The 16,888-nt window shown below is 34.7% G+C and overlaps 1 protein-coding gene across 1 annotated transcript in view; it reads left to right on the top strand.

Moving 5' to 3' along the window:
• Positions 1-12,604, top strand: part of LOC106712309 (cyclic nucleotide-gated cation channel alpha-3) — a 35,577-nt gene extending 22,973 nt beyond the window's left edge. Inside the window, exons 6-12 of the mRNA XM_014504820.2 lie at positions 6,646-6,838; positions 8,557-8,657; positions 8,901-9,050; positions 10,241-10,408; positions 10,591-10,735; positions 10,934-11,161; positions 11,382-12,604. Coding sequence (XP_014360306.2) covers positions 6,646-6,838; positions 8,557-8,657; positions 8,901-9,050; positions 10,241-10,408; positions 10,591-10,735; positions 10,934-11,161; positions 11,382-11,469 — 1,073 coding nt within the window. The 3' untranslated portion in view covers positions 11,470-12,604. The remainder of the gene's footprint in view (positions 1-6,645; positions 6,839-8,556; positions 8,658-8,900; positions 9,051-10,240; positions 10,409-10,590; positions 10,736-10,933; positions 11,162-11,381) is intronic.
• Positions 12,605-16,888: the final 4,284 nt, after the last annotated feature.

Raw genomic sequence — 16,888 nt, forward strand, 5'->3', positions numbered from 1 at the left:
TTGTGTAAACGATGGTCAATGTTATCTTTTGCGCGCAGCTTAAAAAGTCCGTCCATTACCCGTGAGTGTTCACAGCGAGGCGTGTTCACATTAAGCCGCTAAGCAGGTGCACGTGCTAACACGTGCCGCGACGTGACATGTCCGACTCGTCCCCTGTCCCGTCACGTTCCCACTCCACTGGAAATCCACTCCCTCAACAATACGAATGCTGAATAAAAATTAGCCAACAGGATAGGGTCTGTGAAATATAAGGTCATTGGTTCGAGTAAACCTTTTGGGCATTGTGAACTAACAATATAGGACAGGCAAAAGATATTAAAAATAGGGTTTTTAGACGATATCAAAGTAGACAAATATCGATTTCCAGTAAGCCACTGTCTAAAGGTTGCAACTTTTAAAAAATAAAGAATTCCATTATACAAGTTAAAATTTAAAGAAGTAAAATGCACAAATATGCATATCCATTACGATTTGTTCGAAAAAGGACAAGACGAGCATCATGGAGGCAGAAAGAGCCGGCGGAGTGTCAACAACTTTAATTAGCACTGCAGCACGGTTGAAAAGACAATGGCGCCGTGACGGCAGAGCAGAGCCGGCTGAATCCGTGACCTTCCTCGCCGGCGCTGCAGCGAAATGGGTCACCGGCTTGAATGTTATAAATAGCTCGGCGAAAGTCGGGCGCCGCACCGCGCCCGGCCGGCAGAGGGCCCCGCGCGCCTCATCGATCCGCGCCACGCCGCGCCCCGACCCCAACAATTCGACAATAATTGATCCATTCGCATCCGCCACCATCAGCCGCCAACCCCCAGCCATCATCACCACAACAAACTGTTGACAATGTCATGTCAGACCTGCCCACTGCTGTATATAGCGGCCGCTTCAACTGCATACTTCCAAGGGAAAAAAAAACTTATGGCCCCACATTTTTAATATCCATGGGATTTCCATTAGTTTCACATTTGCTAACTTTGAAATCTCAGATTGAAATGAAATTATGTTGAAGAGCCTAAGAAGTTTATGAGATTCATTTTCCTTCTTATACGATTATTAAAAAGACATGCCGTCTTACTTATTGGTATTATTTAAGTCGTTATAAGACATACTCATTTTATTCACTTTGACAATCTCGTTGTGTCAAAGTCTCGAGCTAGAGAAATACTTGAGCTACCAATTAAAAGTTTTGCGACTGTCGTCTGTTGGTATTCCTATTGGAATTTAGAACCCGAAAATTATAATTACGGAGACCTCGATACTTGCTTATCATTTATTTAAGGTATACAATAAGAAACTCAGTTTTGAAACGTTGATAAGAATTGTAATAGTAAATTGTTGAATATACTTTTATATTTTATTAGGTCCTTACATATGAAATTGGCGTTTTGTATGGGAGGAACAAAAAGTCGAATATTTTTTACTATAATATATTTAATTAATCAAAGTATGAACCATTATTTTCTATGCACTTTTGCCATCTCATAGGTAGTTCATTGATCCCTTTACTAAAAAAACCAGTCGGACGGGAATCAATAAAATCTTTGAAGGCGATTTGGACTGCCCCATCGGAGTTGAATTTTTTCCCTTGCAAGAAGTTATCCAAATTTCGAAAAAAATGGTAATCTGTTGGAGCAAGGTCCGGGGAGTACGGAGGATGTCTTAGACTTTCCAATTGAAGCTCTTCTAATTTAGTAGCCGTCTGTTGCGCAGTGTGTGGTCTAGCGTTGTCGTGAAGCAGCAGTGGCGTGGAGCGATTGACCAGCCTAGGTTGTTTAGCCGCTAGCTTTTCCATCATGGTTTGCAATTGCTGACAATAGACATCAGCCATAATAGTCTGGCCAGATTTGAGAAAACTGTAATGAACAATACCGGCACTAGTCCACCAAACGCTTACAAGTAACTTTTTTGGGGTTAATTTTCGCTTGGGGCAGGATTTGGCTGGCTGGCCAGGATCCAACCATTGCGCTGAGCGCTTCCGATTATCGTAAAGAACCCATTTTTCATCACAGGTAATGATTCGGTTTAAAATACCTTCATTATTGTGCCGGTTTAGTAATGTCACGCAACAGTCGACGCGCGTTTGCCGGTTTGCTTCAGTCAATTCGTGAGGTACCCACCTTTCAAGCTTTTTAATCTTCCCAATTTGCTTCAAGTGAATTAAAACAGTTTTATCACTAACATCGCAGCCTGCAGCTAACTCGGACGTGGTTTGCGATGGATCCGCTTCCACAATAGCCTTCAACTCTTCATTATCAACTTGAGTCTCAGGCCGTCAACGGGGCTTGTTCTGCAGATCGAAATTTCCAGAACGAAAACGTTGGAACCAAAAACGAACTGTGTTTTCTTTTGCAACACGACCGCCATACACATCATTCACCCTTCGAGTCGTTTCCGCAGCACTAGTGCCACGGCGGAACTCGTACTCGTAAATAATGCGATATTTTAAGTTTTCCATTTTGTAAAATGAGTGACGCAAACCGAAAAAAACAGAAGAAAAAAACAAATGAATGACGGTCATCGAACCACAAATACATGAGTCTATAGCTGTACAAATTTGAATTTGGAATTCCTTACCAAAGAAGAGAAATTCGTGATTAAAGTGGCCAGTACGAAAAACGCCAATTTCATATGTAAGGACCTAATATTTGTTGTTTCCTATACATTTTTATATTAGTTTGGTTGAAACGATGTTTACTACTAATTAGGATGAAATAGACTCTGGATAGAGGACAGTTTTACTAATGTTTTGTCAATTCTTGTAAAGAGTGTACCTTTGAGAGGTTTATCCTCCTTTCGATAAGAGCAATATAAACCTTGAGGGTCACCTTTCTTATTCCTGTTTACTCTTATTAGAATAAATGATTTATTTATTATTGATTTTCAAAATATATTTACTGTTAGAAATTATTTGAGAAAATCGGTTCGAAATGTTTGGGATATAAGTTCACTTGTTTTAAAATACTTCGTTTATAATATATCGTACTCTGTAATTTTTTGTAGATTCGTGATGTATCGTCAGATAGAAAATTGATAGTCAAAAATTAATTTGTTATGATAATCAATGCTGTATCGAATTATTGTTGACTGATGCACTGAATGTACGATTGAAGAGATATTGTGAGAGACACAAGCAGGCAGGGTAAACATGGCGTGGATCACCCGGCCGGCCAGTAACCACCTAGTTTATATTCAAATTGTTGGACGAGTTGTGTTGTAGCTACGCAATCAACGCGGTTACTCGTGCCGGCTTTGTACGTACAAAGTCATGTCGCTCATAGAATTTTATATTATGCCCGTAGGCCACCATCCCGCTCTGTTTGTGTTTGGTGCAAGATTCACGCACCCGACTTCGTACATATTACAGACACAGAAACATTAACAAAATATGTTTTTGCAAACTCTTAACTTGAAGATAAACATCTTTGGTCATCTCTCTATTTTACTGAGTAAAAGTCAAAATACAAATTATATCTGAGTATATCGTTATTGCGAATTAACAGCATTAGTTAATTGATTTAGTCTCTTTAAATTATTAATAATCGTTAGATGCCGAGTCCAAAAATCCATGAGTAAGAAAAATGTTATCTTTCTTTTGTCAAAGATAATGACGACATGTTTTATACAGGTATTTTTGTCTCAGAAACCAACGATAAATCTGTTCTTAGTAATGAACATTTTGTGATGTCACTAAGATTTATCATGTCACGAGAATGTGGTTAAAAGCTTTTATTATAATGTACAAATTTAGGAATATAAACGCTGAATCTGTGCGGCGGATTTTTACACGGCTTATTTCCGACAGGCTCTCCCGCTGGCTGCAAGTTGTGTGGAGCTAGGCTCAACTGGAAGTAAAATTAAATTACTCGAAATGCCTACAATAATAATGTTCAGTTGCCAGATGCGGGGAAATTACTTGTTCCACTAAGATAGCGGGGATTAAACTCACGCAGGCTGTTCCTAAAATTTTACTGCTTTGAAAATTGTTTTACAAACATTTTGAAAGCTTACACTTTTTGTTTAAATGTATGCTTTTAAATTAAACAGGTGTTTCGAATTGGAACAGTTTTGATTAGCAACACTTCAAATAATAATTCACTACGGTTTCTTAAGGCAAAAACATTTCTTTTTACAAGCATATAACAGTTTTTTTTTTGTTATTAGTAAATTATGTATTATAGCTTGTTTTTCCCATTTAAAGACGAAAAATGAAAATAAAATAATTAAACTAGTAAATATAAAAAGAATACATTTCATGCGTCATTGAATCAATCATAGTTAACTAACATGCAGCGACGAAGTTCATTGATATCCGCGCTGTTTAATTAATTGTAGAAACACTATACCTACGCGAACTATTTGTTAAACGTTTTTTTACTTTTATATTTTACCAGCTAAATTAAAACAGAAATCGTTTCACTTGTAATTGAATTTAAGTTGATAAATTCACTTTTTTTTAAGCTGTGGTTTGAAATTTTTATTCAACCTTTACTATTAACTAGCTGTAGCTCGCGACTCCGTCCGTGTGGTATTAAAAAAACTTAATAAGTAGGCTATGTGTTCTTCCGGACTATATTCTACATCTGTGCCAAATTTCATCAAAATCCGTTCAGCCGTTCCGGAGTTACCTTCTTACAAACTTCCATCCATCCATCCATCTAAACATTCGCATTTATAATATTAGTAAGATGAGATATAATGACAATCGTGTCGAAAGTGACTGATACAATTTTGACTTCTTTATTTACTCGATGTTTCCTTTGTACCTCTATACTTTCGCGATAATGTTCATGTCGTAAATTACTAGCAGTGCACGCAACTTCACCCGTGCGGAATTAAAAATCTTGTAATCAATATAGTCCAATAGTGAAAGAAGTTTTGGTGTCTATTCAATGCAATCAAACAAAAAACAATCAAATGTTTTCTATTTATAATATAAGTATTTATTTCTAATCATTTATTTCTGTTGAACATTATCCACGTAAATTAATTTATCATGTTATAGTTTGTACCAAATGCATTATAGCACGCTGCTACATCTTAGTATTTCAAGAGGATATTAAGTGCAGTATACTTGACGTAAGTCGCTTAAACTAGAATTAATTTACGTGCGACGACAGATGTGATTAAGCAAGATTTACTTAACATTACAATTCAGACGTCACCGTGTTTCATGAAATTCTGTACGTTATGCAACTAGAATACTCTTGTAATATAATGTTGCCATATTGTTTTAAATTAGATTTCAGCATCATGTTTCGTAAGACTGAAGGAAAATTAATGATATATTAAACATTAAATATCATTATATTCCTCCTTATTCCTTTAAAGTAAAATCAAATATTATTAAATCTTTGAATTTTTAATTAAACACCTAAGTAAATTGTAATATTTTTTGTCACTTCTTTTAATTCTTACATCTGCGTCAACAAACCAAATGATTATTGATAACTGGCACATTCAAAGACATTTATATGTCAATAAGAAGTCCTTTAATGTAGATTTTTCATACTAAATCTACACTAAGAGACTTTCTTAGTAAACTTTTAAAGCCTCAGTGTGGTTAACTTTAATTAAGACCTAAGAATGCTTTCATGTTTAGATAAAAGCCTTAGTTTCCTGTACATATTTGTCAGTCATAAATATGTCGTGTGATGTGTCTTACAGCGTGCATTTATTACAAGACTAACTGTCGCCCGCAAGTCCGTCAGCGGGGAATAAAAAAAAAAACTTAATTAGTAGCCTATGTGTTCCGCCAGACTGTGTTCTACATCTATGCCAAATTTCATCGAGATCCGGTGAGCCGTTCTGGAGATACCTTCAAACATCCATCCATCCATCGAAACATTCGCATTTATAAATTTATTACAGTATTCGTGAACATACCAGTAGTATTGTAGAATTGCAATGCATTCGGCAATATAGGGAAACTCTATACTACATTGCTAATATAGTTGATATTGTGCAGCTACGATTACAAGATGGCCTAACCTATTGTTACAATATAAACTAAGTTTGCAAATGTTAAACTATCACTTACATTATGGTTAGGATCTTGTAACCTAACTGTTATGTCTGACAATGCTCTGCTGAATTTCCTGATAATTATTATGGATAATCTAGGTTTTACAGATATAGGAATTGAAAATAAAATTACTTATTAAATTACTAAACTGTTTCTATTTTTAAATACGTATCTAATCGATTAATGGTTTCAATGAAATTCATTAACCAACAATTTTAATATTAGTGGTTCAGAAAATTACCTTTGCAAAAGATACTGTTGCGTTGAAAGGAATTCACAGTTGAAAAGAGTCCTTAAAGCATCTTATATACAACAAATCACTTAATATACCCCGCAATAATAATAAAAAGCAATCGTGGGCGTCTACAGATTTCGCTTTATGGGCAAACCGTGTTGAATCGATTTCAGCGATGGTGTTCATTTGCCCGAATTCCACAACCAATGTTATAATAACGGAAAAATATTTGACGTATTTTCATAGTTACAATTCGTTCATACAATTCATACGATTCATAGTTCAATTCGTTCTTTAACGTAAATTACCACTAAAGGAAATTGTGTATTTCTTCAATGTGCTGCTGTTTTGTGTTGAAAATTCGTTTAGAATCTAATAATGAACTTTGTTGCAGCGAAATTGGACGGCGTAAAAACTTACATGCGGATGAGAAGAGTACCGACGCATCTTCAAGTCAAAGTGATAAAATGGTTCGATTATCTTTGGCTCACTCAGAAGTGCTCCGACGAGGAAAAGGCTGTCTCCTGCCTCCCCGACAAACTCAAGGCGGAAATTGCCATCAACGTCCATCTTGACACGTTGAAGAGGTTTGCTTTTTTGTCGCAGAAATCTCTTTTTAAAAATATTTACATTTCGCATTCTCTCTTATTACATTTCCTTTCATAATTTGACATTTACCTTTGATGGTTTGTCGCTGTTGTTTTGAATAAAAGACGAGAAGAACGAAGTAATTTGTTAAGAAATAGCTTAATAAAAGAAAAGCATGTTTGTTTTACTTTTTTTTCAGCTTTGGTTTTTCTGTGAGTTTTATGGTGAACTTAGTGTACAGCATTTATGTGTTAAAAGTGTGGTATTATTTTAAGTTTTCACCAAAAAGTTTTTTTAAGACTACCATGATTTATATTAAAAGTTATAAAAAGAAAATTTGAGATTGAGATTTAAAAGCATTTGATCCATTATTTTTATTGTAGCAAAAGAAAATATTTTATTTGTAAAATATAATGTATGTGCTTCTCTTTCAAAATGATTCATTTATACAACTTTATTTTGAAGTTCTATGTCCACGTTGCATAAACACATTTTACTTTTCAAACTTGTGTTTGCGGTAGAGGTGAGTTTGAAGAATTACAAATATGTTAATTATATTAATGATTTATTTTTATTTTGTACTTAAAATAAATATACATATTACGAGTATATACGACACTTATTACACTATTTCACTTAAATTCCTCCTGAGTTCATGGAGTTCATGAAATTTCTTCCACAAAAGGCTGTAATTGTAATCGGCAAGTATGGCCGGTTGCCATCTCTGTTGAGAACATTTCTCAAATTGTGCCACAGTCGGGGAAAATGTTCGGCGTGCTTATCTCGAACCAGGCCCATGTTTTATAAAAGAAAATTTAAGTGGAAACGTGGAAAATGGATTACATTTCGTCTAGTGATGGTCGATAAAAATTCGTTCTATATTTTCAAAAGAAAATTAACAGATTTTCTACTAACAAACATCTTTTTTTACTTTTCCGCAGTATTGTTTTTGGTTTGTTTTATTGTTTGTTTATGATTGTTTTTGGTTTATTGTTTGTGTGTATTTATTGTATTGTTTTTATATTTGTTTTAAGAATTCAATGGAAATGATAAATTATATTTACACATTTCACTGGCAGTTGTTGTCTATACTCGTATATTTATTTTGGAAAGTTTGTGTTTCAATTAATGATACAGACGTGTCTCTTAGTAATAAGGCTGTGATTACAGACTTATAAAGATAAAATTGATTGGATAGGGATGGGTCTGTTATAATTTCTCATTTTCATTGAATTTGTCTATAACTATTTGTGTGATGGGTTTGTTATGTAGGTTGTGTAACATAACGTATAAAAGTGTAAATTTGTTAACGATAGGCAGATGTAGTGTAGTGTACACTGTCTGTATCGTAATTGTTAATTTTCGGCGACAGTATATTTGATCCGCGATCTTAGTAAGGACTAAGCAGGCCTCTGTAATAAGGCCTCTAATTAATTCAGCCCGGCAATGACAGTTGAAGTTTAATATCCTGTGCTGTATAATTAAAAACAGAAACATTCGCTTTTTACGTCCATGAATTATGCAAAAGCGTTTGTTTATACGAACCTTGTTTTTTTATGTTTCCTTATGGCTGCCTCCATGTTTTTTTTCTCTCTTGACTTGAATTCATGTGGAAAATTTAATGATCAACATCTTGTAATTAGAATAAATTCTTATACAAATGAATATCTTTGCATTAGTACTCGTTTTAACATATTTTTATAATATTATTTTGCAGGGTGGAGATATTTCAGAACACGGAGGCGGGATTTCTGTGCGAGCTTGTCTTGAGACTGCGGCCCGTGCTGTTTTCACCGGGCGATTACATTTGTAGAAAAGGTGATTAAAGCTTTAGAATTTTAATTAAGGCCACCTTTTGTTTTTTTTATTTTAGATACGATGAAAGTGAAGATCTTGATTTCTTCTTGATCATTAGTGCCTAATTTCAGCATTTCTCCCATACTGCACTTCCATTTAATTACTATTTGTCTCGACAAAAATAAAGAACCAAGTTTTGTGGTATAGTACAGGATAATGTATTGAAGATCGTGCAATATGTAAATTAAGTTGCGTTGTCCTCAGGCGAGGTCGGGAAGGAGATGTACATAGTGAACAGGGGCAAGCTGCAGGTGGTTGGCGACAACGGAAAGACGGTGTTGGCTACACTCAAAGCGGGTTCTTATTTTGGCGAAATTTCCATTCTGAACATGGGCACGGCAGGTAAACAACTTGGTAAATATCGCCACGGCCCGAGACGCCACGCCATTATTACTCTATTTTTTTCTTAAAAGTTTTGAAAAGCAAACGCAAACGTTTCGAGGAGACGCTGCAGTCAGGCCGAGGGAGCGGCCGACGCCACCAACAGGTTCTGGGACATCGAGCTTACCGTTTGTTATCGCAGACGCAGCTCACCTGTTACTATTGGAAACGACTTCCAAGAGTAGCAGGGTGGGCACTGACTCAGCGCTAACACGTTTTCTATGGATTTTCCTAAGGAGCGCTTCTACATTTTATATTTTGTTATCAAAGCTATTTCGTTCTTTGTAGTCTCCTTTTCATGCTTGTTAAGTCTTTGTAGAAATTACATTTCATAAACTTATCGATCATTATAGTGAATGGTAAGCTGGTTTATTTATTTATTTTCCTTTCAGTAGCTTCTAATTTAGATGTCTTCTGATTAGTAGATTTAGCAGTCATGTTTTGTTTTGCATTATTGTACCATCTCCTTTGGTTGTATTGAAGGCAGTGTCCCCGGTCGCTTTGCATCCTCCCCGATTACTTCGTGTATTTGGCGTGACCTCTTGGTGCATGATATCCCAACAATATTGTAACTCGTTATATTTACAAATTTATATTTAAGGACTTTAGCCGTACTATCACTTGAGTTATGATAAATATTTTTAATTTTATTGTTATCAACGAAATATAGACATTATATGAGTAGTAATGCTTAGAGTATTCTTTGAATACTGTTTACCTACCTTTTCTTCATGGAACGCTTTATCTTTACTTAAGCAAATAAGGATAATTCGATAGAGGATGCTTGTATTCCTTTTTTTTTTGAGATTGAGTATGATGCCCTCTTCAAATTGTTTATTTTGAAATGTTTTATTCTTCTTCATAGGTAAAGTTAGTTACAATATTACTTTTCTTCCTAAGCTTGGTTTATTACAACTATGACTACTCCCTCTACTTTTTAATTTTATGGTGTTATCGGCGTTCTTTCCTATTACCTGTGTGTTGTTCCGGCTTTTGAAATCAATGAAATAAAATTGCACATCTTAGTTTCTTGGCGTGTCAATGAAATTTTGAGGCAATACATATTTGATCGGTATTGATTTAATGTGTGAAGTTGGAACAATGCATGGGTTGAATGAGCCGAGCACCGGTTGGCACGGAGTGTGTGGATGACACGTCGACAGGCAACCGGCGGACAGCGTCGGTGCGGTCCGTGGGCTACTCGGACTTGTTCGTGCTCAGCAAGAAGGACATGTGGGACGTCCTCAAGGAGTACCCCGCCGCCAGAGTGCGGTTAGAAGCCATCGCCGTTAAGAGACTCGAGAAATATAAGAAGGCACCCTTAGAGAAAGGTAATTTAAATATATATATATATATATATATATATATATATATATATATATATATATATATATATATATATATATATATATATATATATATATATATATATATATATATATATATTTAAATATATATTATATAATAAGAATCAGATCATCAAAAATTACAATTCATATTTACTATATTTTAGTTGCAATGGGCCGTTGTCAATCGACACCGGGCCTGGTAGAGACGAGCGGTCGTATCCCCATAGAAGAAATGCAGCTACCGCCCGCTCCTCTACCACCACCATTACATACTACACACCCGCCTTCTTATCGGGACCAGCTTTATAGGTGAACTGCACATTATTTTCATCTTTCACATGGCTTTTTATTAAATAATGTTTTGAAATTGTCTCCCAATATAACTATGCTACCGGGAGCATCCGCATTACAGCGAATTAACGCCGCACAGGAGTAGCGGCGACGTGTTGCCAGTTCGGTCTAATGAAATAATACCTTTTGGGTAATTCCTAATTATTCTACCTCCAGTTCGTCAGTAAGCCCTCTCCGAGTAGCGTCGCCAGTGGCGTCGTGCGCGTCGTCAGTGCGTAGCAGCGCGGCGGGCGGCAGCGCGGCGGCCCCGCGCGCACTCCTCGACTCGCACGAGCTGCTCGAGTGCGAGATCAAGCGGCTGCGCGAGCGCCTGTACACTGTCGAGACGGAAAATGCTGCCATGTCCGCCAAACTGAGCCAACAACAGTGGGAAGTCGATCAGAGGTTTGTGCTCCAACCAGAATGGATTCTAAAGTTAAATCGATTCTTACTGTTAATCGGGTTATTGTGTTTCGTTATTATCCATTAGTGCATTGCTTATGCAGGTATATGATAATGATGATGTAGAAAAGCATCGATATCTGCGAATAAAATAATAATGAATAATGTGATGTGTATGGTTGCTTTAATAATTTTTTTATGGAATAATTGTTTGTTGTACCAGGTTGCAAGAGATAGAGATGCAGATCTGCGGCGGCAGCTCGCTGAGCTCACAGGAGGAGAACGAGCGGAACCGGGAGAGCATCATTTAACGGCGCGCCTCGGAAGCAGCGCGCGACTCGCAGCGTCCTGGCGTGTTCCCGCCCCTGCCCCTGCCCTCGCACCCACGCCCGCCGCGCCTCTCCGTCTACTGACGTCACGGGACGCGCATTGCCCGCCCCGCGCATACCGCGTAGCGCCCTAACTCTAAAAGTATTGTGCTTTATCCAAGTTACCAAAGTTGTGAATATTCGAATGACTATTGAAGTGTTTTTACGATGAATTAATTATATTATGGAATACTTAAATACGAATTAACTTTATCAAAATTTATATACATATACTTAGTTTAACGACTCGCTACTAATTGACGAGTGTTCGTGGAGTGAGATTTTGCCCAGACAATATTATCTTTAATCTTTACCGTTTAAGTACATCGAGGTGTTTAGTGTTTGCTACGAGCGGCAGACCGCGTGCGCGCGCGCATGTTGCGACGTGTTTATGTTGTGCGCATTGTGCATACCACGTTACGGTGTCTCCTGCATTTTTAACGTATGATTGTTGTACATAACCGCTGTCTGTTTAAAAATGGCACCTTTGTTATTTGTAATGCTAAGGTACAGTTAATTTAAGTACATTTTAATTAATTGTACTCGTTAATTTGTTATTAGGCCGTTAAACTGTCTTGTATGTTGCAGAATATGTAACTTGCTAAATGTGAACTGTGTGAGTTGTCAAGCCAACCGAAATGTATTCAAACGCTCCAATATGTGCCAAACTACTGTGCCAAAGACAAGCGTCGGAATTTTTGTTGTACGTTTTTAAATCGTAGGACAGAACTTTCTTATCTACTAACTTTGAGCTTTAATTATGGTTAAAGACCTGGAAGACTTCAACGATGCATACATTCCGATCCTTGTAAATTATCACTACCATTCTTCCATGTTTATATCACATCATATTAGAGAATAGGTAGATCTTTCTTTAACAAATTTGATATGTTAATCTGTGTATATTCATAAAAGTAAAAAATACTTGTTAGTACTCTCAGAATCAGTTGTTCTGAAAAATAAATCGACCATCGTAAGTTGGAATTTGTTACATAAAACGGTTTATTACCTATATATTAAGAAAGGTAGCTTAAAACTGATAGATACTTACATCAGTGTGGTAAATAAAAAAAACAACTACTGCCAAATAAGATTTAATTAGATAAAAATGTTTTAATATTAAAATATTATTAATCGAGTAACTGGTGAGTGTTTTATACTTAAATTATTTATAAATTGTCGGTAAATAATTACATTTGTTTATCTTGTTATGAAAAGTTTTCGCATTTAAATAATTTTAATTGTTAAAGCTTTTGAAGATGTTCATTTATTCTCTTAATTTGTAATTATACATATATACATATGATCTGATCATAAAATTGTACCAAAATGTAAGAACGAATAAAATTATTTACCACTAAGTAAATTGTAAATACTGTCTATGGTACATATTTATAAGCTGACATTTATAAATGGAACATTTTTTTTAAATGTGCCACGAGTGACCCGATACGAACTGGACGAGGGTTAGGATTGCGATTTAGGAAGGTGGGCTTTAATTTTTCTTTCAATAAATTACCCAGATCGACATATCGATGCAGTGGGTTAATTTCAATACTTCTAGTCATAATCCATGGCTTAATTATTTAAAATTCCCAAAAATGTAATAGATAGGACAAACAATTTTATCTGTAAATATAAAAAAGTTATTTATTGTTGCATAGATTCCATGAATTTTTCTTCTTACACACTTCTCGATTATAAATTGGTAAGAAGAGTTGCATTTGCAATTGAATAATAATATAATTAAACAGAAACGAAAATGCTTTCTATCTTGTAAATGTATTTGATTGTGTTGGGGTACGTGTCACAGTTTTACCTGCTCGTGGCAGCCGACCAAAAACTTTTAGGACATTCATTTTTTGATGAACACAATTATGTGTATGTGTTCAACATTTACATTTAATAGATTTCAGGATGTTGTAAATTGAGACAAAATTAATGGAAGCTGGAACAAGATTCAGAGAGTGAAAAATAAAATGAGAATTCAAATATGTATCGCACATGATTAATTTTATTGTTAATAAAAAGATTAAGAGAATCCTGTTGTTTGAATTTTATTTACAAACTTAACAAAGAAAATTTAAAAGATCGGTTAAAGTTATACGAAATTTTTATTTTTGAAATCTTCATAATTCTTCGTCTAAATGTCTCGTTCTTGTTCTAAGTCGATGAGAATTAAAAAAAATACAACAACTTTATACTCAAGCTGTTTGCGTCGATTTAAAAAATATCCTTAGTAAGAGTTCTAGTTTCAGATTATTACCATTACCTCCCTTTTGCGGTCACAGACAACCCTTGTCAAATTGTTTGAAACAAACAACCCTGGCGCTTTATAAATAAAAAATTGTATGCAAATCAGACACAAACGCCGAACTGAGATTAGATGTAAGGGTAGAATAAAATATTTAACACACAAAAGCGCCTTGATTTGAGAAAATGTTCTTATTTACTTTTTTTTTTAAATTTTATATTTAAATCTATTTTGTTTGATTTTAATGTGAATTATATAACGCTCTTCGATAAATAAGAAGGAATAAGGCAGAATATATAATTGTGGGTAAAATTGTAACCTCTACATACTTTGTAATAGGCTAAAGATATGAAACATAGCGTACTCGTACAATAAAGTACAAGGTGAAAGCTCCCGATATTGTGAATGAGCATTTTTAACGTAAAATATTTTTATTATTTTTCATAACTATATGAAGAATTGATGAAACAAGATGGAACAATTTCCGTTATGATCTTTACAAATAACCTTTTCACGGCATTAATAAAAAATGTGGAAATCAGAAAGAAATAGCTAGCACGGGTTCGATGTAAGCACGGAATAAAATATTAAAAGGGTGACATCGCTTGACCTGAAAGATTTTTTGCTCTTTTTAGAATACCTTTATAACTTTTTCAGTGACTCGCAGATATTTTTTGCACTTAAGTGCAAATATGACGTACAGAGTTATACTGTTTTTCAGTTTTTCATAAATTTTATTTAGGTGTCATGAAAAGATTTACAATGGTATTCTGATATATATATTACGATAAACATTATGTACTTTACGCTATAAGTAGTAAATAATAATCCTGGATTGACTTTTAAAATTTCATATATGTATGAAGCGTACTTATATTTTACACTGCTATATGTCTATTCTTACTTGTTGAAATTAAATATTTAGAATCTTAGTATATATTGTTACTCGAAGGAAGGGATTAGAGACAGCGCGGTGGTAATAGAAATGTTAAAGCCGCCGGTGGCAAATAATAGCCGCTCGTAAAAACGGCAAGAGCACGTTGCTGCAACTCCATGTTTAATTTTCAATTTGTTCTCTTCAAAGTGTCTCGCCTTGAACACTTAGATCTTTTTAATAAGACATCTTATCTTATTAGAAAGTGTTTAGGTAATGTTTATGATTAGTATGTTTTCAATGTAATTAGCTATATCATATTCATAAAATTACCGAAAGTCAAGACAATTTAAGCAACCGCATCGTGTATGGTATATGCATACACTTCAGCATAATATATTAATTTACGTGCATATGCAAAACAGTTTAACTTATTCACAACACACATTTTAAGCGCAATGATTTTAACCTCTAAAATATACTTAATAATTTTGTATATAATAATGAAATTTAACATAATAAGTAATAGATCCGACACAATAAGGAATCATATTTTTATAAAAGTTTTGTGTTCAATTTCGAAAACATTTAATTAGATTTATTACAACAATAAAAATTAAGTAAACAGAAATTGTACTCAATTATACGGGTTAGTAATTTATCACGTTCACAAAATACATATGCAACAATGTAACTCTAAGGTTCGATATGGAAATAGGTCACTACTCAAATATAAACTGTAACGAACGCAATTAAAAACGCACGCCTCGTCGAATTTAACTTCACAATGTTTACTTTGAACACATTAATTTTAAATGCAGGCCATATCATGGACAAACTTATAAATATGAAAAGAAATAAATGGCAATTTGTAAGCATACAAGGCAAATTAAAACCTTTCTAAAAAACCTTTCTTGGTTTCTTAAAAAATTGCTATAACGATAGTGTTCGTATACTTATGACAATTGAAATTCACATTAATAATATCTATGTATTCACATCTATGTAGTCATTTTTAAATTTTTTTTTCCACGAAGCAATCGAAATTAAAATGTCATCTAAGTGAAATGGAGTTTACAACAAGAGCAATTAATACACGACAAGATAAAATGATATAATAATGTCTTAGCGATATTTTTTCAATTGAAGGAGCAATTAATCAAGACCTGACACATAGCCGAGCTGCCATGGTTGTAATAAATTGCATAGTTGACATGCTTGTAAAGTAAAGAAAAATGGCCGAACATAGACGAAGTACGTAGGCATTGCTTGAGCCAGCGTACGTGCTGCAAACTGCAGTCCGCATGTGACATCGCTAGAAGCTGTCCGTGTGTGGTGGACCTAAGAGTTTTATTTGTAAGACCGTATATCTCTCAAACCTCGCTCTAACAGGGGATGCTGTGAATAACTAAAGAACAGTACAATTAATTTTACTGCAAAATCTAAGTAAAAGTCTATTTTACTTAATCAGCCTGTTGAAGCTATTTCATGTTTATATTGGTTTAAATAAATGTAAAAAAGATACAATCACATATTTTCTTTGGACGAACTTATCGCCATTTTTCATTTCTTTAATATGTTTGACAAATCGGAGGTTTCTGAGACCAAAATCTCCGTTTAAAACATATTGTTATTTCCACAGGTGGGCACAGTTAATCGAAAAGTTAACTTCGTTAATCGTTAATTCGTTAATAAAAAAATTAACTTCGTTAATCGTTAAAGCGTTAAATTCTCGAAAATTTAACGCAAGTTAAAGTTAATCGTTAACAGTTAACCATACCAAAATTATACATACTAATTTCACACTTATGTGGCGACACTTGTTTAAAATAGTAATTTGACTATACATTTATAGAATGTACACATTGGTATTAGAGACAAATATGCATTATAATCGAATGCATTATAGTATATTTCATTACGAGTGCGGAAAGCCTGACATTGCAAAGAGTTCCAACAAATGTCTACCCGAGCCGAGGCGCAGCCGAAGGTGAGGGTTGACAGTTGGAACAAGTTGTAATGACAGTTTCGCACGTGTACTAAACAACTATTTTTGATACAGTTGCGAAAAAATTAAGCAATTTAATAGAATAATAAAAACACAATAAACTCAACTAACTAAAATGTTTGGAAAATGGCGCCAACCGTAAAAGAATACAGAGATTTTTTTTTGTTTTCTTCACCCATTCTGGGTAGGCAAAGGGAACTATGCCCAAACAACCAAGTCTTCAGTA

Source organism: Papilio machaon, chromosome 3 (assembly GCF_912999745.1).
Source record: "Papilio machaon chromosome 3, ilPapMach1.1, whole genome shotgun sequence".
Taxonomy (NCBI): domain Eukaryota; kingdom Metazoa; phylum Arthropoda; class Insecta; order Lepidoptera; family Papilionidae; genus Papilio; species Papilio machaon.